The sequence below is a fragment of the Chaetodon trifascialis genome, chromosome 13, assembly GCF_039877785.1.
Source record: "Chaetodon trifascialis isolate fChaTrf1 chromosome 13, fChaTrf1.hap1, whole genome shotgun sequence".
NCBI lineage: Eukaryota > Metazoa > Chordata > Actinopteri > Chaetodontiformes > Chaetodontidae > Chaetodon > Chaetodon trifascialis.
The window spans coordinates 9,845,947-9,871,171 of NC_092068.1; the positions used below are offsets into that span (position 1 = coordinate 9,845,947).

The 25,225-nt window shown below is 43.1% G+C and overlaps 2 protein-coding genes across 2 annotated transcripts; one reads left to right on the forward strand and one right to left on the reverse strand.

Annotated features, from left to right (window-relative positions):
* Positions 1-1,147: 1,147 nt before the first annotated feature.
* On the reverse strand, positions 1,148-6,243 carry gpr137ba (G protein-coupled receptor 137Ba). The gene is made up of 7 exons (XM_070978345.1): positions 5,546-6,243; positions 4,659-4,708; positions 4,260-4,482; positions 2,893-3,039; positions 2,145-2,273; positions 1,784-1,905; positions 1,148-1,675 (listed from the first exon to the last, which is right to left on the reverse strand). The coding sequence occupies exons 1-7, from the start codon at positions 5,924-5,926 to the stop codon at positions 1,561-1,563; spliced, it is 1,167 nt and encodes a 388-aa protein (XP_070834446.1). The 5' UTR covers positions 5,927-6,243; the 3' UTR covers positions 1,148-1,560.
* Positions 6,244-11,242: 4,999 nt separating this feature from the next.
* On the forward strand, positions 11,243-23,942 carry nid1a (nidogen 1a). Its single transcript, XM_070978279.1, has 20 exons — positions 11,243-11,539; positions 13,448-13,750; positions 13,828-14,054; positions 14,136-14,440; positions 14,582-14,722; positions 15,207-15,458; positions 15,756-15,956; positions 16,059-16,292; positions 16,495-16,632; positions 17,202-17,330; positions 17,630-17,776; positions 18,517-18,636; positions 19,145-19,366; positions 19,538-19,710; positions 20,798-20,924; positions 21,038-21,209; positions 21,565-21,722; positions 21,807-21,930; positions 22,566-22,678; positions 23,353-23,942. Exons 1-20 carry the CDS (start codon positions 11,327-11,329, stop codon positions 23,481-23,483), a joined length of 3,630 nt encoding a protein of 1,209 aa, XP_070834380.1. The 5' UTR covers positions 11,243-11,326; the 3' UTR covers positions 23,484-23,942.
* The last annotated feature ends 1,283 nt before the right edge of the window (positions 23,943-25,225 follow it).

Below are 25,225 nucleotides of genomic sequence, written 5' to 3' on the forward strand. Positions count from 1 at the left end.
GACCCAAAGATGAATAAATAATGTTAATAATAAAATAATTGAAATGAAATTCTTGAAGAAAAACAGCCTGTGAGTGATTAATGACCGAAAATAAGGCAAAATTAAAATGTTACACTATTGCACCATTTCAGTAATGATTTAAACATTACAGTCTATTGATCAAGTGGTAAATCACCCAGTAAATTACTGTATAAATGATTTTGCTTGTTGATTTTTCTGAGGTTATTTATTGTACTGCACAGCGTACCCGTGTCTTTCTGTTTGACATTCACTCTTAACTACATGAGATGAGACATATCACTAAGTCAATTTAAAACCAATACACACCTTTTCCAAGACCACAAATCTCTACTCTTAAAGCCTCACAAATTCACTGTTACAGTGTTCCTGTTTTGCAAATGAATAATCAGTCACTTGCAAAATTTGGCAGCATTAGCTTCTGTAAATTTCTGTGGCCCGTAATGAATGAAGTTCTTCAAGAATTCAACCAACTTTGAAAACAGCTCATCAATAAAATGGTGAGATGTGTTAATGGTGTCTGGCCTGCTGGTCTTTTTGTTCTGCCACTTCTTTTAATGTCAAACTGAATCAGTTTCAGCTCCCTGCTGGAATGCAGAGCACATCTTCTTCAGCTGCTGTAAATTCATCTGGTTGTATTCAGAGATGCTTTCCTGTACTAAGAGCTGAACTACCATCAGGCCAAAAGGCCTCCGGGCCCCAGAATCTGTATGCTCATGCACTTTATTATAGAGTTATTATGTAAACCTGTTTGTGGCATGATTCAGATACAGAGATGTACTTATCACATCGAGTAATGTGTGTATTGACATGGAATGTGGCTGCTCCTGAGGTTGCGCTGAAAGACTGAAAAATAAGAATTAGAAAAAAGATACTAAGGATAAAATTGATTAAATTTCTGACTTTACTTCATGGGTAATGTTTAGTTTTCTGTGCTGGCTTTAATGTTATTTCCCATAATCCTCTCCTGCTCTCAGAGCCACTTTTATTACAAATAGACCAAGCTTTTAATGGTCACATTTGTTTAGAAGAATTGTCCTTATAAACATAACTAAATATTATTTATTAGCCTTTTTGAGACCCTGATAGAAATACTGGTTTGATATTAATAAATGAACTGCATCTTTCATAGCATTTAAACTTTTTAATATGAATTACATGAATATCTCCTCTATATAAACAACATCTGTATGAAAAAGAACACAGTACATAAAATAGTACTACAGTACGTATTACAAAAGTCAGGAAATATATTAAGCAGTATTCAGTATAAACTATACATTGAAAATGTTTACAAGCAGTCAAAATTAGATCATACTTTGTACAAGGAGTGTGCAAAATTAATGTCCCATTAGTGGACCTTCATATACTGGCAGAGAGTAAAGTCTGTTAGTTCTTCTTCTCTAGACAAAATAGAAAACTGAATGTATCGAGTAGAGGGCGACGCTCAGGCCCATGTGCCTGTCGCTAAGAGAGACTGTGCAAAAATATACAAATAAAAACACAATGCCGCAGGTCATCAGGAGTCACCGTGAACTCCAGTCAGTAATGGCTGAGCTCCTCTGGAGGAGGAGGGAGGTGGTAACTGTCGTCCTCTCCAATGTAGGCACCGATGCCGCTGCTTTGGCTCCCCCACTCGTAGCCATCAGCAGCCAGACTGGAGAAACAAATACCCATTGCATTACGCAGGATGACCCCGCCTACCTCTCGCCGCACTCCTACTTCGTGCACAGTGTTTTGGTGATTTCGATCATTGTGTTCTTACCTGGCTTGGATGTTCTGAGGCATGACGCTCCACGCCAGGTCATCGTCACTGTCGTAACGCCGTGGGTTGTCGAAGAAATAAGACCTAGAGGAGAAGATGTGACCAGGAAGCCCAGAGCCACTCTGCAGGACCAGCAAACAAGATACCATAAGATACCATTGTGAACAAAAGTGGTAGTTTCTTATATTATAATTCCTTTAGATTGTATTTCATATAAGTGGCCTATGGCTGAGTTCCCAACCTGTTCGCCTCACAGTCCCTTAAAATATACTTGCGAGCCCTTGTCACACGTTGCACATATATATGACCTGCAAGCAGTTTCACCACAGAGTGAGACAAAACAAGGTAATCGCTGGCTCACCCTGTCTAGGTTCGGTTGTCGAACTCTGAAGAAGAAAACTACAAGGGAGGTGGGGAGCAGCTCCCACACAAACAGGATCACTCCAAAGACGATGTAGCCGGTGTCACCCAGGGTTGACTGTAAATCTGCCTGAAAAACAAACAGAAAAAATATTGTTTTTCTCAAGGAAAACAGTCATTTTTCAGCCATAACTCACAGACATCATTATCATGACAGAACTGACACACATGTGAGTTGCATCAGCCTGAGAATTGAGCAAACGTAGGTCAGCAGATCACATTACATCTGATCAGCTGGTCTGAACAGTCGATCACTGCTGAGGGAAAAAGCAAGATCTTAATTAATCATTGTGTTACTTAAAGGAATAGTTGGGACATTTTGGGAATGCGCTTAATTTGCTTTTTTTTGCTGACACTACTCTCATGTTTGCACAGTAAATATGAAGCTAGAGCCCGGAGCTGTTAAGCTTTCATAGATTGCCTCGGCTGCCTGTGCCTGCCCGGGTAACACACTGTTAATACAGCATGTAACTTCCCATAAAAATGCAACTTATCGTATTTGTACGGCCAAAACAAATGAGACATAACGTGTTAATTAGTGAGATTTACTCTCAGACGGAGCCTGTTTCCAGTTTGAGCAAAGCTAATCGGCTGCTGGCTGTAGCCTCAGATTTACCGTACAGATCTGAGTGCGGCAGCATTTCTCAAAATGTCCAGCTATTCCTTCAAAGCAGTCTCTGATGGTTCACCTGGTCTGAAACGTTGTACCAGTCGTAGTCAAAGGAGTTAATACTCTTGTTTGAGAGTCCCAGGACGACCAGGTTGTAGCAGGCCCTGGACGAGTACAGGAGGATGACGATGGCTCCTATGACTGTCACCTGGCACACTGATGTCCCCTGCACAGATTTAAGAGTCAAGAAGCAGCATGTCAACCATAAATCCACCCTTTAGGATGAAATGAGACATAATGTGATTAAAATCATATAAGAAGAGTACTTTTTTAAACCCCTTCTGAGGTTCAGGCGTGAAATAACATACTGTGCTGTACCTCCAGTCTGTCAATGCTCTACATTACAATCAGTCACGCATAAGAAGGACCCTGTGTTGCTAGGAAACAATAGCTATGTACAAAGCATAAATTACGTGGAGAGGAGCATCTTCTCACAGTGGTGCTTCACGCAGCGAACAGTACCTTTTGATCATCACTTACACAAATCCCTATGAAACAAAGCACAAGCCACTTGTATTCTTTTCATATTGGGTTTCAACCCTCAGTGCCACACAGAAGCAGGAAACTGTAAAAGACGGACGGGTTACGTCGCTGTGCAGCGCATGAGCGCACACTGGTGCCAGACTCATTCATCTCCCCTCCCAGTTTTACACGTTAGATGGATGCGCTGGTATTTTGGTGTGTTGTTATTTAGCTAATGTGTCCTGTGTTTTCAAGATATATTTGCTTTGATTTGGATGTCAATTCAATAATTCATTTGCATGCAACTCAGCTTGATGTTACACTAGATTTGCAATGGACAGGAATGTGTTATGCATATGTGATGGAGTTTATCAGCAGGCTAGTGTTAATAAGTTAGCTAAACCGTCGTAATACCCAAACCAAATTTACTCTGAACCCATTAACAAATGTACTGTGATGTAGTCGAGAGTTTTTGATATGGTAACCCGGCATTAGGTAGATTAGCCACAGCAGGGAAGCAGATTTCGTTTCGACAGAGATTGCTTCATTCATAATTATGAGGCATTATTTTCTGAGAGCCATGAAATGACGTTCGCTATTATTAGCCCTGTCAATCATCGTAAAGGAGCCTCCGCATCAAAATAAAAGTACACATTTTGTTTTCGATATTTATTCACCCTAAACTCAATATTCTCTAGGAACGCCTCTTTTGCAACTCCTGCAAAGTATTTCTATAATCATTTTTGGATAGTATATGGATACCAAAGTAAATCTATGACCTAGATATGTTGGGTGTTAGTGTGCATCTCCCATAGAATTCAACAGAAGTGGCACCGAGCAGAGCATGAGAAGGCTGGTATCATGACGTTCTGACCCTTCCTTCTTTTACAGTTCCTTTGTTCAGGACACAGACGTGCTTCTCACCTTGGATTCCAGGTAAATGTTGGCCAGTGACATCTTAGCGATCTTGTAAAGACACAGGGAGAGCGAGACGGCACACAGCACAAAAAGCGTGTCGTTGATTGCGACCCTCACAAGCACAATGGTGTGGGCTTCTGCAGAGGACATCCTCACCAGCAGGGCGCAGACTAAATTCACAACTAAAAACACCAGGCTGATGAACAGGAAGAGCAGGTACAGCGGCAGCCTGGGGGTCAGGAAACGAGAAGCATGTTTAATTCCAAAAATACAAAAAAATGCTATACACCAAATTCTAGCTGTTTTTATTTCTTCAGTGAAGACAGCTCGTGTATTTTTGCCAAATAATTAGAAAAATATTATTTCATGGAAAATGACATCTTGAAATCTGAAACCAGATCTCACCTGTATCTTAAAAGCTCTGGTGCATATTTCGACTTTGCCTTGAAGACAACCTGGGAAAAGAAATCAAATCTTAAATCATGCAAATGCGTCACGCTATTTCAGGAGCCCATTTTCACTTCTGTATTCTCTCAACAAGACCTTCTTTTGAAACAGGAACCTCGCAGCTGAAAAAAGCACAGTTTTAGATAGATGATGGTCACACAGCACAGGGCCAGATGTAATGCTTTGTGCCTCGCTGTCAATCTGCAACTGTGACTCAAAGCAGCACAAGAGGATTATGCTAAAAATAAACTGTAGGTAGAGGCCAAACAAGCTATTATTTGATATTCGGATCACGTAAGCAGACGGAATAATGACTCACTGCATTAATGTACTTTGTAGCTGATTTGAATGGCAGTGTGTTACACTGATAGCAACAGGTTATATTTACTGGACAGTGCTTAGGTGGACCCTGTGTGATTTGCTGCAGCAAGTGCACCTGAGCCATAATTTAAAGGTGTCTGTATTATCACATCACGTTGGAAAGCAAAGAAATCCAGAGTCTATGAATAATATATTGCTTGAGTTGCACTTCGGACCACAATTGGCTTCCATGCTGGTGATGTCCTGCCCTACATATTTGTCTTGAACTGAGATTTAAGGTGAGGAACTTCCTCCCTCCAGCAGATGATGTGAAAACAGCCTTCAGGCGTCAACCTCTGCACACACATCATTCTGCACAGCGAAGCTCAAAGAGCCAAGTGAAAAAATAATAAGTTGAACACATCTTTAGTGGGGGGGGGGACTTTAAAATCAGATCTCTTTCGACTCAATAATCAGATACTGTTGTCACAACATGTTGGCACTATATGAAAGCCTGACTATCCCAAGCCTACCACGTAACTCACCTGAGCAAAGTAAAGGTTCATGAGGCTGAGCGTGAAGAACTGCAGGCAGACAGGGAAGCAGTAGAGCAGCCAGAAGGGAAAGGGGCCCAAAGTGTTGGCCGTGACAAAGTTCTTGAAGTAGAAGGAGAAGAGCACGGTGCGCAGGGCCGACCACAGCAGGCACAGGGACAGGAACACCGTCTGGTAGCTGAAGCGTTTGTGTCGGTACCGCAGGACCAGCCAGAGCTGAATGTACACGAAGATGAAGAGGAGGGAGTAGAAGACGGTGTAGACCACCGTCAGGCCCAAAGTGACGAAGGGGGGCACGGCCGGACTCAAGGTAGGCAGAAGCAGGGACTTGTCCATCGGCGACGGCTCCTTTTCCTTCACAGGGGCCTCCATGACCTGCTCTCCCTGGCCGGGGGAGGAGGGAGCCTCGGAATGGGCCTCTGCCGGTGTCCGCCGCCGGTCTCTGTCGGCTCTCACGCCCGGCAGAGGGGATGTGAGAGCCGCGGCAAAAAAGAAGGAGAAAATGAGGCTGTCAGTGGGGCTGTCAAGAAGTGGGAGAAAGTAAGAGCAGCGGGCAGAGAACAAGGCTAACTTCCTGCTGCGGAGCCAGAGGCAGGCAGAGCGCGAGGCACATGATCAGTGATGAGAGCGAGCCGTTTGTCAGGAGCAGTAACGTGCAGGAAGCTGCAGCTATAGCAGCCCAGCGCGAGAACCTGCCTCCGCCCCCCTTCCGCCACCCGCACTCATTACGTGACGCTACGCATCAGCTGACGCACGCTACTGTACCTTTAACCCTGTGATGGAGCTTCCCACCGCAGCGCCGGTCCCAAGAGAGCAGCTCAGAGCTGTTACATGTGTTTACTTTCATTACATGAAGGTGCATGAAAAACAAAAAACAAAAAAAAAACAAAAAAAAAAAGAAAACGTTTGAGCTCAGAAAACTGATTTTTACACAAAATAGGACACAAGCAAGCCTGTAAATGTATGCTGATTAAAAGAAAATGCACTTAAGCATATGAAACACTATTTTAAAACTACAGAGAAATGAGCATTTTGCACGATGTACGAATGAGGTGGTTTAGTGGTTTAAGGCACATGCTCTATAATCCCTGGTCATCACTGTCTTGCTTCACTGTAAACTATCAAATAGTGACCAAAAAAAGAATGCATAAATGAGAAAAAAAAATACACCAGAAGCTATTCATTGCAATAATTAAGTGATAACAGATCCGTGATCATGTCGTTTTATATGTACAAATTGTATTGTTATCAATCAGAATTTGCTTCTATTCATTTATTGATTTTTGATTAATCAATTAATCAAATTTCCACACTGTAAATTCCACAAAATGAAGGCTTTGACCCCAACTCCTGAGGCTCAAAGGTTCAGCGTGGTGCCTGAGCAGCAACTGGAACGAAGGGTCTGCTTTATCCAACTGGTACACCAACCTGGATAAGATGCTAAAAGCTAAAATGAATGCAGCAGAGGACAACATATTCTGACTTTTTGGCCTAAATATGATTCAAGCTCTAAATATACTGGATCCTACACATTCAAATCAATAGCGTTTTAGTAATAAAACCCTCTCTGCCTGGGAAAGACCAACATCTTTCAAACTCCACACACACAGTTTTTGACACAGCCTTTCCATTAAAAATTTGAGGTCTCAAGCTCAAGGTTGTTTTCTTGGACTTTAGATGACTCATCCAGAACCAAGGAAGACATTATATAACTGTTTTCACAGGCTGAGTGGTTCTCTTGAACTGAATTGATTGTTCAGTGTAAAATTACAGTTCCCCTTTAATTACAACCAAAAGCATTTCAGGTCCGGTCAAAGTGGCAGGATTTGCTTTCTGATCCGAGCAGAAACAAATCTAGTGTGCGCACAGACCTCGTTGCAGTTTGTTATGGTTAGTAGAGGTGGGTTTTTTTGTTTCACGGGACAGGGGCATGTGAACATGAGAAAGGCCAAGGGTGGAGGTCACTCCAGCTCACCTTTGACTGCTGTGACACATTCATCTTTCTGCACACAGGGACACTGCCACCCAGGCACCACAGTGAACAGGATGCTGTCAGCTACAGTCCTTTCCTTTTCACTGTTAAACGTCACTTTGAATAACCGCATTATCAAAGAGTTAAAAAATGGGGCCTCCGGTGTGTGATATGGACGAATTGATTCAATAATATCATACTCCTTGCTTCACACACACATCTGTTTTGAGTTAAAGACACACTATGCTTGTGTTATAAAGACGCTGAGAATTTGACCAAATGGCAGAGAGCTACCACAAAGCCTTTAGAAACAGAAGCAAACAATGTAGTCAAATAATGAACAAATAAATGTGATCCAAAATATCTAATACCCCTCCGCCCGGCCCCCCCCCCTTAGTTCCCTCAGCCTTGCTCCAGCCCTTAAACCGCCCACATCTCCAGTTTTGGAGCCAGAGAAAACAGACTCATGCAAACACTAGTAAGTCATAGCTAATGGCATTACCGGCCCCAGGGTAAACATCCCATCAGCCTCTGAGAGTTCAATAAGGGCCCAGCAGATATCACCATCTAAGTGCAGTGTCAATCCACAGTGTTATCCAAACAAAGTGTGTATAATAGTAATATGCAGTATATAAAGACAAGTACTGTTAATGTCTACTTTTACTTTCAGGAGCACTACTGGGAAGCCCTGCAGTCATGATTAATCTGTTTTGATCAAATTTCACTCAAATTAGCCCTCACCATTCAACACAATTGAAAAAAGATTATTGGCATATATTTTTAAAAATAATTAAATATACATATATGATGTTAATTAAGTTACTGTATCCATATAAACTTATAGTAATCACTGTCAATAGTTTTCATTCTGTGGAGAATATACTCAGAAAACAGATACGCGAACTTTCTAAAATGACCAGAAGGTGGCACCTTCCAACTGTATATACAGACAGAAAGGCTGAGAGGGATTCAGGGTGGGAGAAATAATGTTCATTCAACACAGGGTACTAAAATCAGTGTAGATGCATTAAGATGACATCTGATTTCAGCCTTTGTAGATTGCATCGTAAGTGGAACAACAGATATATAAAACTATGTGTATGGTTCATAATCTGCAATGAAAGCAGAATCTTTTCACATGGTGCTTGAGGGCAAAACCTTAAATTTTATCTGTGGCTTAATGTCCACATATTTTGGAGTCTTGGCACCATTTAAGAACATTAGCAGCTAAGGACAGATGGAAAAATGTTGGGATCAACTAAGTCCAATGATACAGACAATTCCAATATGTTTAAATACGTTAGAATTAAACAAGCTGTGGCTGTTTATGATATGTATTTTATCAGAACATATAGCTGCAAGATAAAGTGCAATGACACGTCTAAATTGTCATTATGTCACGCTACTGCTGGAGAAAAAGTCATGCTAAAGCAGTGCCAGTAGAGGGACTACAAATGAAAGTTTGTCCTGAGGGTGCTGCTTAAGAAAAGGCCATGGAGTTATTAGAATCACAAGGATTTATCCCCGTGGAAGCATAAATGTGCCTTCAGAGTTCATAGCAGTCTGGCTGTTCGGTTTTACGTAAATATGACTCTCATGATTTGGCCTGAGGGTGGTGCAAGAGGGTAACTCTTTGTGTGCAGGAAGGACTCATCCTTTCAGGCAGTGGTTCCCAACCTATTAGTTCTGCAGCCCCTTGAAATGAATGTCTGCTTTCTTCATCACTGGGGTTTATAAAGGGCAGATAAGGGGAAGATTGAAATGAAAAAATAAGAGAAAAATCTGAACATATAAATCTCCTTTTGTACCGCAAATATATGTATTTTTCATTCTTATGCTTTTGCATGGGCACTCAGCCAGTTTCTCACATGAAGATCAGTTTACTCTGCATGGGGAGGACTTTTCTGTGGGTCTTAACCAGCAGGGAAGGTCTAAGAAAAGGCACTTTGGGGTTGCATTATGGAAAATGCAGTGGTAGAGGAAGTATGTGGCTACACCACAATGTGAAATTACAACAATATAAGTAAAAGTACTGCATTCACAATCTTACTTAAGTAAAAGTATGTAAGTATTATCAGCATATCAGTATATTTGAGGTATAAAAAGTAAAAGTACTCACACTGTTGGGTAGTTTAATGTACAGCAACTCATCAAATTCAATAAGATCATCTTATGTTTGTGGTGTTGTTTCCTGTGAGAGCTACATATCTCTGAAAAGTCATCTAAACAGCCCTGTTTTCAGCTCTGTGACAAGGTATTTTCCAGATAGTCCAAGAGGGGGGTGGAGTTAAATAGTTTATTTATCTTAAGAAGTGGGAGAAATTTTTCAACCCACAAAGGATGACTTAATCCTTTGGTATAACAGAAAAATTCACATCCAAAATCAACGCATATGGAGATACATGATTTTCGCTGGAGTAGAAGTATAAAGTATACCATAAAATGGAAATGAAAATAAGTATCTCAAATTTGTACTTATGAACAGGGCTTGTGTAAATATACTTTCACCACTGGAAAAATGTAGGATCATTGTACATTATCCATACTTTGATATCACTTTTATAATGAAATCTTGGCCTAGTGGTGTACCTGGGAAAAGGTCACAGGGTCACCAAAAACATTATTAATCATCATCTGGGGAACCCTAACCCATGATAGTAGTAGTAGCAGAAGACAAAGAAGAAGAAGAAGAAGAAGAAGAAGAAGAAGAAGAACAACAACAACAACAACAACAACAAGATAAAGAAGAAGGAAAATACTTCATTAGTCTCTCTGGGGGAAATTCAGGTGTCTATACCAAATCTATTGAAAATCTTGGCATTAACCTGGAGGTCACTTGTTATCTTATTTTCCCTTTCAAAACACTTTGTTATCTACCGCAGCGTTAGCAAAAGACATTTTAGGCTGATGTTAGCGCTAAACCAAAGATCAGAGGTCACCATAAATCATTAGGAATCATGGGGACCATGAATACCCACATTTAAATGTCATGGTAATGTGGTCAGCCTTCGCTCAGATAAGTGGACCAAAGTGTTGGACGGATGACTGACTCTCTGTTAGTGGTGCAGAAACCGCTCCAAGTTGAGCCATATTACCAGCATACCCCTCATTATCCCAGCTGGAGTGGAGTCTGATAGCCACAGCGATATGCCTCAAATGATTAGAGTATGGTACAGTGCTCTGTGATATTGTCCTTTACATAATGTTTCAATCAAACCAGTCATGGGTTCTGTTGCTGGTAACTGGTCCATGCTCTGATGTCTATGCTCTGATGGCCCCTTGGCCTGTGTCCAAATCTGCCAATACAGCTCCAGTGTGTCCCTCTGGAGACACTTGGACCTCCCACACAGTGGCCCCTGTGTTATAGTGTCCTATCATCCAAACAGAGGTGACTGCTTCTACTGTATTGGCAATATTGGACAGTGAGTTGCAAGTCAGGGTTTAAATCAAGGGGTATGATGTGAAACTGACCTCAGTGCTTCTCAGCGCCCACTTCTGTCCTCAATCAACCCTTCTAACTGCTGCCAATGTTTTTCTTTTTCAAAGTGGGCCAAACGCCATCACTGCAGCTGTCTAACACCACATAACTTCAGGAATTTGTTTCAGGAACAGCATGAACAGCAAAGAAGAGGCTACCTTTCATTTCTCTCTCCAGTGTTGGTGGTTTTATGAAAGCAGCTCGCTTTCAACTCCGCCCCACGTCTCCCAAACTCTGACTGAACTTTCTTTAGTGGGGCCCGTGCGTCACTCTCCACTAACCTGGTTTGGACAAACCACAGGACTGCTCAACTGCTCCTGAAATGCGAACAATGGGCTGGCAGGAGCAAGGATGGCTCTTCTGTGCGAGTTTTCTCGGGTTTGTGGCGTCGGCGCAGAGCATAGCGCGGGGAGAGCTTTTCCCCTTCGGTCCAAGCGCAGGAGACCAGTTACTGGAAGCAGGGAATGACCAGACGCACCGACTCGAGCTGGACAAGCCAGTGTTGTTTTATGATGGCACCTTCGACAGCATCTTTGTGAGTTAACGCATAACTTGATACAATATCATAGTCGTTTTATTACAAACGCGTGGGATTTGTTGCTCAGGGTGGACTGTCCAACGATCTTGCGCAATTGCGCATAGAGTAGAGACAGTTAAACGTGGAAACGGGTTAGTAGTTATAACCTTAAACAATGCCGGGAAGTTACAAAATATATCTGGAGCAGGGTATGATTTTTTCTCTGGCTCAGGTCTCTTTGTAAATATTGATTTACTTATCAGACCGGCTGCTGTATCTTGTGGAATGCATGTGTCCACGCATTCTCAAAGCTTCCCCCGAGGTTACTATTTTACTGTTGACACAAAGACCAGAGTACTCCAGAAACCTCATTTTGCAATCCATCCCGAAATCTCTACTCATGAGTGTAGTATGTCACATAGCTGTGGAGCCGATAAAAGAGGCTTCTATGAACCATACGTATAAAATGGCCACATCCTGCCATATCTTAACACACAACAGTGATCTTGTAGGTTTTAACATAATAAATGCTCTGCAAATAAATGATAAAGACTTCTATGATTATTATTTTTGTTGTTTGCAGTTACCATGTGGAGCTCTTGTAAATGACTTGGAAAAAGCCAATAGCAACATTTAGCTGAAAGCCGCACCATTGTGCTGAACAGACAAACAGCCCTTTATACCCTGCGATTCTCCTTTTCAAAGAAAAGTGCTGCATGTCCGTTTTAATTGTGCTGCATGTGGATAATATGCTATCAGAGAGTGATTATATACAAAAGGCATTTCCCTTGAACCACAGGAACTCAACATTTCCCTAAGTATCTATATTTTAGTCAAGAAAAGTCAGTGGTGGTTACTTGATGACATATACTTTAAGCAGTGATCATTATTTCTGAATTCCAACTTTAATTTCTTTGGCCAGACGTATAAATGATAAAAGATAGCATCAGCTTTAAGCATTCCTTTAATTTGTCCTTTATGGAACAGTCACATGCCTGGTCTCACCCAGGGAGCAGATCTGTTTGTGGAGATGTGCAGAGGAGAAAAGTTATGTTTCAGACATTGGCCTGAGGTTGAGAATAGATATTTAATTCCTTGTTATAACTGTCGGTCTTGGGGTTCCTCACTGCTAACCACCTCCATCGCTCACCACAAACATATTTCCCTGCATGCTGTAGCCAAGATGGCTTAAAGATTTTTGTTTTTCATTTATGAGACAGTCTACCCTGAACTGTCTGTGCCCTGTAGGCAAACCAATGCTTTTCACGCCAGACGTGGTTATAGAAAAAACATTTTCTCTAATTATTAGGAGGTTTCATCGTCTCCTCATGAGTGTGATTCATATTCCACAAAGCTCTGGTATGTTCGGGTAACCTTAAAGATGTCTCTCTGCACAACATCTGCAAGATCAGAATCACTGATCATTTTCCCAGCTCTATCTTCAATTTTGGCAGGAAGTTTCTGTAATGACGATTAGTGCACAATCCTCAGACTCTCTGGGGCTGCTCGTCAGGGGCAAGGACAGGAAACAGTGTGGCCCGGCCAGGAATAGTGCGCTTGTTTTCCCCTGGTCAGGAAGTGAAGGAGCCCCATGTGCAGAGTGTCTGTGTGTGTGAGTGTTTTTGACATGAGCCCAGCTTTTCTTCTTTTACAAGCCCTCCATGTGTTCATGTCAAACCTTAAGTGTGTAAAATGTGTGTTATATGGCATCTTGTTTGTTTGTTAGTGCTTTTGTAGGACATGGCAGCTGACTCAGATCATTAGTCTAATGAGATCAAAGTGGGTCAGAGTGGACTAGGTTTCCCTCTGCTGTGAAACAGTTCCTCATGTGTTGTGATGCTAGTTATTATAAAGAGAGTAATACGGTGTTACAATCATCCCAGTTCTTGTCATCCCCATTACCTTAACTTGAGCTTTTAATTGCAGATCAACACCAATGGTTTTGTTGCCACAGCAGAGCCAGCAAGCGAGGCGACGTATCTCGGCAACATGCCCGCAAAATTCGGCATGATTGCCGTTCTCCAAGGAGACCTGGACACAAGTGATGGTGTGGGCAAAGTTTTCTTCCGTCAAGACTCCAGTCCTGATGTTCTGCAACAGGCAGCTGAGCACATCAACAGGGCTTTCCCTGAGGATGATGAAGTCAACCCCACCCATGCTGTGGTGATCACCTGGGTCAATGTGGCTGCCAATGAACCTCAAAGCAGAGGAGATGGTGTTGATAAGAAGGTGTGCATCCCGTGATTATTTCAGGGATCTGATGTGGAGCTGGTCATTTACATTTTGTCTAATGTTTTATCATGCAGAGAAACACCTTCCAGCTGGTTATTGCGTCCCTGGAGACTTCCTCGTATGCTGTTGTCCTGTATGCAAGGGACGGGATACAGTTTTCCTCCACGCCTGCACAAGACAGTAGTGCGATCCTGCATGCAGGCTTCAGTAAGGGTTTTGTCCGGGGTTTCCTGTTTTCCAGTCAGGGGCCATACTACCGTACCACCACTGATGATGAGGCATCCATCAGGGCTTTAGCAGAGTAAGTCAACCAATGGCCTCACCAGCTGTTTGGATAATGTTTCAAGAACAGCGATGGTAAAAGTGTCTTCTCTCCTTATAGGGAAACCAACTCTGGCATGCGGGGTGTATGGGTGTACGAGGTTGGAACTTCTCCTTATTTTACCAACATGGCTCCAGGTGAGGTCACTGACCTGCCCACTGAGGCCACCCCACAGGACCCCCCTGAGGGCTATGAGGAGGCCTCTGTGGCAAGGAGACCTGTGTATACTGATGGACAGCAAGTGGAGTACCCTCCTTATGAGTCAGAGAGGGGGCAGATCAAAGTCCACACAGTTCAGTATCAGCCACATCAGCCCGGGAACCAAGAAGTGGTGGTGTTGGACGACACAGATATAAATGTGGATGGTGAGTCCACAGGAACAAGACTCAAACTGAGAAATATGTACTTTGACATAGAATTCAAAAGTCTTCTTTATCAATGCTGGCAGAATATCATTTAATTATCTGGTCCTGCCATGTTCTTACAGTGCTTTTGCATGTTTTCAGTGTTCTCGTACAACCTTGGGACATGTGCGAACAATAGAAATAAGTGCTCCCAGTTTGGTGATTGTAAGGACTACTCCAGCGGATACTGCTGCCACTGCAGGCCTGGCTTCTATGGCAATGGGATACAGTGCGTGGCAGAGGGTAATGTTACTTTAAGTGGTCACTTTTCATCTTGAAACAAGATTGAAACTGTGTGTGAAAGTGTCATCATTTTACTGTGTCAGGGAAATGGAGAGCAAAGGGTTTGGTTAAAATACATGAAATATGTATCTATGGCCAACTTTAGACACTTTCCTGTTATACTCTATGAGGTCAGTGCTAATACTGCACCGTTATGCTGCATTAGTCTCTAAGCCTAGTGATGCTGCACTGTCTTTCCACTGTGGATTTGAGAGTTTACTAATAACATTTTCCCTACTTTGTAAAATTGCAGCTTAGCGTAGCTATTCAAAGTGGCTGACATTGCTAATTTAGGGGCAAAGAATTAGCTAGCATGACCAGCTAACAGAAGTAAAAAAGATACAGGAATGCCATATTTTTAGTTGTTTACCCTTACTTGCTAGCTTTTAAAATTTTTTTTTACTAATATCATCACACTATTGATGGTTTTGGTTTGTTTTTGCAGGAAAGCCACAGAGGATGAATGGTAAAGTGCATGGAAAAGTGTATGTGGGCAACTCTCCTTCTCCAGTGGCGTTCACCAGCAACGATCTCCACTCATACGTTGTGGTAAATGATGGCCGTTCCTATGTGGCCATCAGTGACATCCCTTACACCCTTGGGCCCTCGCTGCTGCCCCTGTCGGCCCTCGGTGGTGTGATTGGTTGGGCGTTTGCTCTGGAGCAGCGTGGCTTCAAGAATGGCTTCAGCATTATTGGTGAGGGAAAGACTTCTACAGCTGCGCTAACAACATCTGATTGTGTGGCACCCAGTAGCTTCTTGTGTGATTTTCTCATGCTTCGCTTGATTAGAAAATCACAAAATTGAAGATTCAGGAAGCGTACATCTCTGTACTGAAATGTTAATGCTGCGGCAAGCAATTTGCCATACAGCTGCAGAATTACTCACTCCGTCCAGCTGAATTCCCCCCACATTACCTCAGCTGTGACAGAAGGCAGTAAACTAAAGTTCATCCAGGGCCACGGTCTCAAAGTTAACCTCCTCTTCTCTGCAGGGGGGGAGTTCACACGGCAGGCTGAGGTGACCTTTCTGCCAGGGAATGAGAAGCTGACCATTAGGCAGGAGTTCAAAGGCATCGATGAGCATGACCACCTAATTGTGAGCACCACCCTGGAAGGGCGGGTCCCTGAGGTGCCTCGTGGATCCACTGTGCAGATCGATCCTTACTCTGAGATCTATCAGTACAGCAACAACTGTAAGACACAGCTTGAACAGCTTCCTTTGTCATTTTAACGAAACAAAGTCAACTTTGAAACTACGAGGTCCGAGTTTCTTACCTGCCTATTGTACCATCCAGTGATCACCTCATCCTCCACTCGGGACTATGTAGTGAGCTTGCCTGATGGCTCCACTGACACCAGGACATATCAGTGGCGTCAGACCATCACCTTCCAGAGCTGTCAGCATGATGAGGCTTTGAGAGACATGAATCCGACTCAGATGCTCAGCGTGGACCAGGTGTTTGTCATGTACGATGCTAATAATGAACTCATCCGGTTCGCCATGAGCAACAAGATCGGGGATGTCAACGGTGAGGTCATGGGGTTATTTTTGTCTTCCTGTTTTGGTCTATGCTCACTTCCTTCCTGTAATACAACATATAACATCCTGACCAAGCACAGTTTTACTGAAAGTTTGGAGAATTTCTGAATAGTGAAGACGTTTCTGATGGAATCACATGCATTAATACTATAGCAGTAACATTGTGTCTAAAATGCACTGTTAATTCTCAGGAGGGCAGCCAGAGGAGAACCCATGTTTCACTGGAAGACACGGCTGTGACACTAACGCTGTGTGCCGACCTGGACAGGGAGTTCAGTTCGGCTGCGAGTGTGCTGCTGGCTTCAAGGGTGACGGCCGCACATGTTATGGTAAGAATGAACTATGATGCAATACAACGTTTCCTTTTATTGTGCCAATGGAGAGGGAGCAGTGGTCTCTTGATTTTCACCTCTAATGGACTGCTTTTTAACTTTTCTGCTTTCAAGCAAATCAAACAGTATCTGCATCTGTTTAGAGCCATCATTTAATTAAGCCCAACTCTCTAAAGCCTTCCTTCCTGGGGAACTGGGCAATCTTGCCAATTAGCAGAGTGAGTCCCACATGGTAAACAAAGTTTCCTATACTCTCAGACCTGGTTAGCGTGTCCATTGTGGTCCTCATCCCCAGCCCAAGCTCTCTACAACTAACAGTCCTTTACATTCAAGACAGGAAGAGCCCTGAGGCACATACACTAGAAAGAGGAAGGAAGTATTTCAGACAGATGCTATCTTGAAACATTTGTAATTAAGAAATCTAATTAAGCGCTCCTCTCATCTTCCCACATCTGATAATGAAGGATCCTGATCTGACCAATCTTCAGACTTCAGAGCTCCAAACTCAAACTTGGACCTAATGTCGGAGTTATTAGCATATGATAACTGGCTCTTCTCTTTATCAGACGTTGATGAGTGTGGAGAAAATCCTCAGATCTGTGGCTCCTACGCTATCTGCAACAACCAGCCTGGGACCTTCCGCTGTGAATGTGAGGATGGATATCAGTTTGCCGATGATGGGCAGACCTGCACTCGTAAGTGATGATTGTGCATTGCCAAGCACAGTTGCATATTTCAGAAATCTCACCTTATGTTTGGGATGTACAGGTTCAGATATAAACTGTAATACAATGCATTAAAATATTAACAGGACCATGGTGAGCAAGATAAAGCCCATGTAAACCTATCAACCATAAGTACACTATACTACAGCTTTGAACTGACTCGTGCAGTGACATTATCATTCTGACACGCTGTAATGTATCAGGATCTCCTTTTAATCGCTCTGTGCCAAAATCAATTAACAGCATTTCCCTGGTCGTCTTCTCCTCAGAGCTTGATCAACCTGAGAAGAACGCCTGTGAAGATGGCACCCATACCTGTGATATCCCACAGCGTGCTCAGTGCATCTACACCAGAGACTCATACTACACCTGCTCCTGCCTGCCAGGGTTCATAGGAGATGGCAGAAGCTGCCAAGGTACTGCACAGAGACACTAAATATGTTTGTGCTGAAGAGTGATCACAGGGGTAAACTGCTTTCAGTTTGTAGGTGTACAGAAGGTACAGTACAACATAAAATGGCATCTAATTCACATCCACTAAAATGCGGTACTGATAGTATATCAAACCTAAATAATATTTGTACATAGCTTTATCACAACATTAAACTTACAGGATTGTATCAGTAGTTTTGCATATTTTACTCCATCAAATATTTTTTTCTGCTTTATTTTACTACCTGTAAATAATGTAAATGTAAACACACACATATATTATGTATTATTTGGTTGATGTAATGATGTGTGAGTTTATTCATGAATAATTAATACATTTTTTTTTTTACTCAAATTATTAATTGATTCGTATTAAATACTGGAAAATTACACCTGTGGCATGGAGGAGGTGAGATTGCTTACATAACGCATCTGCACTGATCGCGCAGTGAAACATAAAAAGCAGACGGGCACTTCATGTGTGTAGGCCCTGAGACGATGTGTAGTTTTTTGGGTTTCTTTGGCTGGTCCTCAGGAGCACTCATTCATACTTTCCATTCTTTCCCCGCCTTTGCTTGATGCACTGCACTCCGAGGACAATTTTGGTCACAGGCCGACCCGGATCATAGTGGAGATCCCTGACCATAAAAGGACACGACACATTGGTCCAGTTGATGACTGATTCTGCTCTGTCCTCACTCACCCTCTTCTTTCCCGCCTGAAGACATAGACGAGTGCCAGGCAGGCAGGTGCCATCAGGACGCTGTGTGCTATAACACCCAGGGATCATTTACCTGCCAGTGCAGGCCAGGTTACTATGGCGACGGCTTCAGCTGCTCTCCAGGTAAGTCTTTTGGAATGCCGTCGCTTTTTGACAAGCAAACCCAACATCCTGCTCAAACAGCGCATCGTTTTTTATTATTTTTCTATTATTTGTCTAACATTCAGCCAGTGTATTTTGGAATCTGTCATAGGAGCTCAGAAAGTCCGGTAACAGTTTTCTTTGATTTAGTTGCAGGCTTTGTTATAGAAAAATGGAAAATGAATTATTTTTATTGTCAGCGTTGTTGATTCCACCCATTTGGACAAGAGGAGTGTTTGGAAATGAGTTCCTTGCCAGAGTGTATTGGTGCCAGCTGGAACCTGTTTTTCATTTTCTACTGGCTAGCAAAAGGAATTTGTCATGTCTTATGAGGGCTGTGGGAGTTTTTGTGTAGCTGAATTTAAAGTAGAAGACAAAAGGCGATGATAATTAGCTTATGAATAAGTTTGTGACATTGCTGCAGTATCTGTGACATTGCTGCAGGGTGTCTGTGTTCGCTGTGTCCCTTATTTTTCATGGTTCTCTTCAGAGAGCACAAAAACACAGTGTCAGGCACACAGAGACAGTCTCCTGGCGGATATTGGTCCACGGGGCCCCCGACCTCCTGTTGGACAGTACATCCCTGCTTGTGATGAGAATGGTGCCTATGAACCCATGCAGTGCCACAGCAGCACGGGACAGTGCTGGTGCGTGGACCGAAACGGACAGGAGATCCCCGGCACTCGCTCTGGGCCTGGCAGCAGACCAATGTGTGAGTAAATCACATGTGTTTAACAGCAAGAGACCACAGTGTCTCTGACTATGTATTAAGAGACCAAATATGGGCTGTTTGTTGACCAGACAGCCTTTCTGTTGCTAAACTGAATTGAGCTCACTTCCACCTCCACAACCCCCCTGATTCTTCAGTGTCTGTCTCCTTTAGGTATCGACCATGGTGGTGTGCCACCACCTATTGGACCCACCCCACGACCTGATGTCCACCCCCTACCTCCAGGAACACACCTGTTGTTTGCCCAGAGCGGCAGGATAGAACATGTGCCGCTGGAAGGTTATGATATGAAAAAGGACGATGCCAAGGCTATCCTCCATCTCCCTGTGAGTCTCTGCTCCAATGAAATCAAGGTTTTAACCTTGTTAACATGTCCACATGATTTTTTTTTTATATGCTACAGCACATATCAGTATAGAAAAAAGGGTGGGCTGAGCATTACTGCTTTGGAACAATGACAATCTCACTTACGCGGCTTCAGACAGCCGAGCTTTCACACGTCACATCACATACCCAAGGAACCAATCCCATCAATTTGTGGGTTGGGGTTCTCCATGTCATGACAGCATAGTCGGGCTGAAGGCTCATGTTATCCATTACTGTTACATTTCTAATGTTGTAGACAGTTATACATAATTTACATCACCATTCGGTTTGAGCAAATTTGTGTGATCCATTTTATTTTATTTTTGTTCTACATTTTTGGGGGTTTGAAGCACTTTCAAAGTGCTATTTTTTAACTGTCTTCAATCTGCATTCCTGAGAGGTGTTAATAGGCTTTTCTGTTTATGAATAATGTCATAAAAGGGAATAACTTACTGGATTTGCGTCTGTTCATGACAGACGAATGCTGATAAGGTCTCAGAAGATCGTAGCTGTACAATAAGCAGAAATATTTGACGACGCAGATGTGAGTTTAAGAGGACGGCTACTCTAGGTTCATCTCAGGCAGAGCGTCGAGTCTGGACTTTATGGGATGCATGATCATTCAGATTACACCAGAGAAAACAACAAGAAAAGGCAACAATATGTTTGTGTATAAAACATCAGCTCAGCCTCTTACACAAGTCCCTTGTTAGCAATAATACTAGCATTCTCACTGCGATTTCCCCATGTGCTGCATGCATTCAAGGCCTGTACTTTATTGGAGGCACATGGTGACATTCAGTCTAATTACTAACATCAGTCCGACATCTTCGGAATTGCAATCTGCATTTCTTGTTACACTGATTCCCAAAGCAGCTGGTCTGAAGTCTAGCCGAGCTGTTCTCGCTCAGTGTGTGGCTCTGTTTGTTTGGATTTATGTCTAGACGTTAATGTCAAAAAACACATCTGCTCCGCGTTTTTGTCTCTGACCGCTCTTGTTTGAGTAAAGTGCACTTCAAAGACTGTTGGTTGCTGACCCCTCCACAGGAGAAGGTAATCATTGGAGTGGCCTATGACTGCGTGGAGAAAATGGTCTACTGGACTGAAATCACATCTCCCTCAATCAGCAAGGCCAACATCCAGGGGGGAGAGCCCATTGCAGTCATTAGATCAGGTAGCGTTACTGGTCACCTTTATCCTTCGCTCTGCTGCTTCTCCTTAATTTTCGGCCAGCTGTGAATCGCGAGGCTGTTTTCATGAAGCAAAGGAACTGTAACCTGTCAACAGATCTGGACAGCCCAGAGGGTATTGCCATCGACCACTTGGGACGAGCTGTGTTCTGGACGGACTCTGTGAAGGATCGCATCGAGGTGGCCTCTCTGGACGGCTCTCAGCGTCGTGTCATTGTAGACTCTGATCTTGTCAATCCACGTGCTATTATCACTGACCCTCCTAATGGGTACGTGTTGTTTCCCATGAAACTTTTACACTTCCTCTTTAACATACTGCGAGTGAGATGCCAGTTGCTAGAAGGCTTTTCTTGGTCTTGCTTTCCAGTTGCCTTTAGAAGCACTTAGATGTGGTTAATATGAAGCGACAGCCAGCAGCCGGTTAGCGTGCAGCCTCACAGTGACAAAGACTCTGGGCACTCACTGTATCTAGACAACAGCCTGGTACATAACCCCACCTACTCACAAGAAGTAACAAGTTTGATCCACTACTGCTAAAGAATCAATGGCAGAAGAATAACCTTAATAGTTCGATAAATACTGTGTTAAAATCTACCAGTAATTTAACGCCTGTCCTTACAACAGCAATCTATACTGGACCGACTGGAACCGCGATGCACCCAAGATTGAGACGTCTTACATGGATGGAACCAACAGAAGGGTGCTGGTGAAAGACGATCTCGGCCTGCCAAACGGCTTGACTTACGACTCTCAGAGCTCTCTGCTTTGTTGGGCAGATGCAGGTACTGTAGATTTCAGACAGATGAGTCATCTATGAAATGATGTCTGCCTTGTCATCAGCAATAAGTGTGATCTCTCGCCTGCAGGCACACATAAAATGGAGTGCATGCATCCTGCTCGGGGTGACCGCAGAAAGGTTATGGAAGGGATTCAGTACCCTTTTGGAATCACGTCTTTTGGGAAGAATATCTACTACACTGACTGGCGGAGGTTTGGCTTTTTGTGTTATCATGAAGTCAAGCTTGTACTTGTACTACTTTTATTTGAAATCATGATATGCTTTATGTTTGTATGTATAAAGACATAACGCAGGCTTTATCCTTGGTCCGCTGTGCCATGTAAGAACCCAGATCTGTCAAGTGAGAGGCAGGAGAGGTTAGGTCAGAGGTCAAAAAGCAAACTTCAAGCATAGGCCCTTGATGTTCCTCCAGACTCGGACACTCCCACCCTGAGGACTGTGGAGCTTTCTTCCCACGCAGCTGATTCTGTATATTAACCACCACAAAAAAGGTGGGGGTTGGGGTGTCTGTTTGCGTGTGTGTGGGTTGAGGAAGCATCTTAAAAAGTGGCAGCTGCTTGCAATTTCTCAGCCTCAGCGTCTGTGAGTGACCTGCCCAGGGCCTCCCTCTGATCTTGCCAGGCCTGTAGCCTCGCTGGAGAAGGTTGAGAGGTGGTGGTGTTGGTGGGGGAGGCGCACAAACTATGTCAGTTATGGCTAAGAAAACTTACCCTAACCCTTACTCATTCTTGACAGACTTTATACAAAAACACAGGAAGCCAGGACGTTAACATTTCTCAAGCTGGGATAGTCCAGGATTGCTAAACTCTGGTTGTGTTTACAATAGGGATGCAGTGGTTGCTGTGGACCGCTACGCTGGCAAAGAATCAGACCAGTTCCAGCCTCAGAAACAGACCAAGCTATATGGGATCGCCACAGCCTATTCCCAGTGTCCATCAGGTAAATATGCCAGGAGCAAATGTGAAACGGGGCCACACATTCCCCATAAACTCCCCTTACAATGTTTGCTCTTGAAGTCTTTCAAAATATTTATTGAATTTTATTACATGCTTAGCCGTTGGAGAGAGAAAAAAAACGGTCTTTTCATGCCTGGAGTCATCTCTGTATTGCATCTAGTCCTCGCATCTGATGTGCAGCCCCACGATAGAGCCATTCCTCGAAAAAGCTTGACCCTTGCACATTTGGACGCTCTACCTTTGAGTCCGGTTTACTATCCCCTCCCTTCACTCTCCAGGACCTAGCAGACCAGTTTTGTGACCTCCGTGCCCTCTGTAAATAATTCTGAGGGTCACTCCTCGACCTGAAAGCAACAAGAGGAATTCTGCAGCTGGTATTCACTATGAAGTGAATCAATGACTGTGCAGCACCAGGCCTCATCCTCCCTTCTAGATAAGACTGTATGCATTACGCAAGCCAGGGAATGTGGAGCCAAGGGAGAGGGGCCTCCAACATCTGGAGTTTGCTATGTGTTGCAGTGAAGTATGTATATATCTGTTGAAAAAACAGTGAAGAGACTGCTTCCTGCTGCTCCATGCTACAGCAGCTCGTGGCTTAAACAAATCTCCTGGAATGTCCCACATTAATATGAATATATGTTTTCTCCCTTCTACCAGGACAAAACTACTGTGCTGTGAACAATGGGGGCTGTACTCACCTCTGTTTAGCAACCCCTACCGGACGCTCCTGCAAATGTCCCGACAACGCAGTGGGTGTGGGCTGTGTGGAGAGAGACAGCGGGTACTGAAAGAAGGCGGCTACGCTCTCTGAGAGTTGACACTGTTTGGATGTGTGACCACAAATTAGGAGCCACTCAGCATTACTAAACTCTAGCTGCTGAAAATGCCACTGAAAACCTGAGGTGAACTTGTGCCTTTTAATGCTCAGTGTCATGCTTATCTACATTGTTACATTTCCCATTGCCTTAATAAAATCACTGCCATTGAGAATTGTAAATATAAACACTATTATTTTGTCCTTTCCCGAGTGCACATAAACTGAGAATAAAGCTCAAGGGATACATAATTTAATGTGAAATCCATCACAGCCATGCATGACATCATCTCATGTGGGCTGTGTTACACTGTGGCATGTTCGGATTAGCTGATTCCGTGGAAGTGTTATTGTGGAGTATTACTAGTGTCTGTACAAGCTGGTGGGATGAGTTTACATGCCGGGCTGCAGAAGAATAAACATTTTTCTAACATGTCGGTATGTTTGTCTGTTGCTTTGGTGTGATAATAGCGACATCGTGTGGTCGGTTGCGTCAACTACAAATCTCTGTTTGGTGTTGTGTTGCGGTCCATGCCGCCAAAGTAAACCTCAGGACGAGCTTGGCTGAACAAATGACCTGTCTAAGGCAGATTTATGTGTAAAAATGTCGAATATGAAAATGTTTGCAGGATCTTTATTATCATGGATTGCTTTTAGAATTATAGTGTTTTTGTTATATATTGTATACTAATGTAGGATTTCTCCGTATTATCGCTTATGTGCAAGTCATTAAGTACAATTTTACCTGAATAACTGACTAAGGCCCTTGACGTTGTGGCGAAACTTTACACGGGGAGGGTTTAATTTCTTAGGACACTGGACTCATGATCCGTCCTATCATGTTGCTCAAGAAGATATACAGTCACCTGTAACCTGTAACCTGTCTTTAAAGGGCCATTTGGTTTGCTGTTCTCACGTGGCCTATTTCTAAGATGAAGCGAGTCAATGGGATGACGTCTCTGCTTTGTTAAGACGAAGAAAACAAATTGCTGCCACCCCCACAGGCTATGCACTGCCGCAAAAAGGGAGACACTTGCTCACGTCATTGGTGCATTAAGGGGCTCTGGATAAAGTCGGAATATGGTAGATTTAATACACGAGCTTCAGCCACCTTGAAACTACATTTTCATTATAAAATCGTCTGCTGATTATTGTCATCAAAAAAATAGTAAAAAGTGAAAACTACTTATCAATGTCCTTCAGTGTAAAGTGATGTTATCAACTTGCTGGTTTTGTCTGACCGATATGTTTCCGTGAAAAAAACGACATCAGTGATTAATAAATGAGTGGCACATTTATCAGTAATGATAACTGAGTAACTGATTAATCAGCCAAACAAATCATTTTAACAGACAAACACGTGACATCCCTTCTCCACTCCGAAAAAAGTATTTAATCTTAACATTTTGATTTCAGAGCAGCAACATACGCTTTTTAATAACCATTTATCTTCTGTGTGACGGTTTATATATATGCAGTATTAATACATCTCCTTTGACTTCCTAAAGCACGCAAGTTACACAGTCTGACAAAAGAAGAATTAGCAACTAGCGTGCCGGTCCATTTCTGGTACTTTTGTCGTGCTACATTAGTGGATTTACAGAGATTCTACAAACGCTTCGCCGCTTCTGAACGAAGTGTTTTGATTGACTTGGGAATTAGCGGAATGTTATCCAATGAGAAGCCGAACATGAGTAAGTGGGCCTGTCACCGGCG

Excerpts from the sequence above, each read along its gene's own strand:
- gpr137ba (XM_070978345.1), bottom strand. The coding sequence starts at position 5,926 with ATGGAGGCCCCTGTGAAGGAAAAGGAGCCGTCGCCGATGGACAAGTCC. Across the intron at positions 4,483-4,658 it reads CCAGAGCTTTTAAGATACAG|GCTGCCGCTGTACCTGCTCT; the intron begins GTGAGATCTGGT and ends CCTGACCCCCAG. Across the intron at positions 3,040-4,259 it reads ACATTTACCTGGAATCCAAG|GGGACATCAGTGTGCCAGGT; the intron begins GTGAGAAGCACG and ends AAATCTGTGCAG.
- nid1a (XM_070978279.1), top strand. The coding sequence starts at position 11,327 with ATGCGAACAATGGGCTGGCAGGAGCAAGGATGGCTCTTCTGTGCGAGT. Across the intron at positions 14,441-14,581 it reads CACAGATATAAATGTGGATG|TGTTCTCGTACAACCTTGGG; the intron begins GTGAGTCCACAG and ends GCATGTTTTCAG. Across the intron at positions 21,210-21,564 it reads ATCACTGACCCTCCTAATGG|CAATCTATACTGGACCGACT; the intron begins GTACGTGTTGTT and ends TCCTTACAACAG.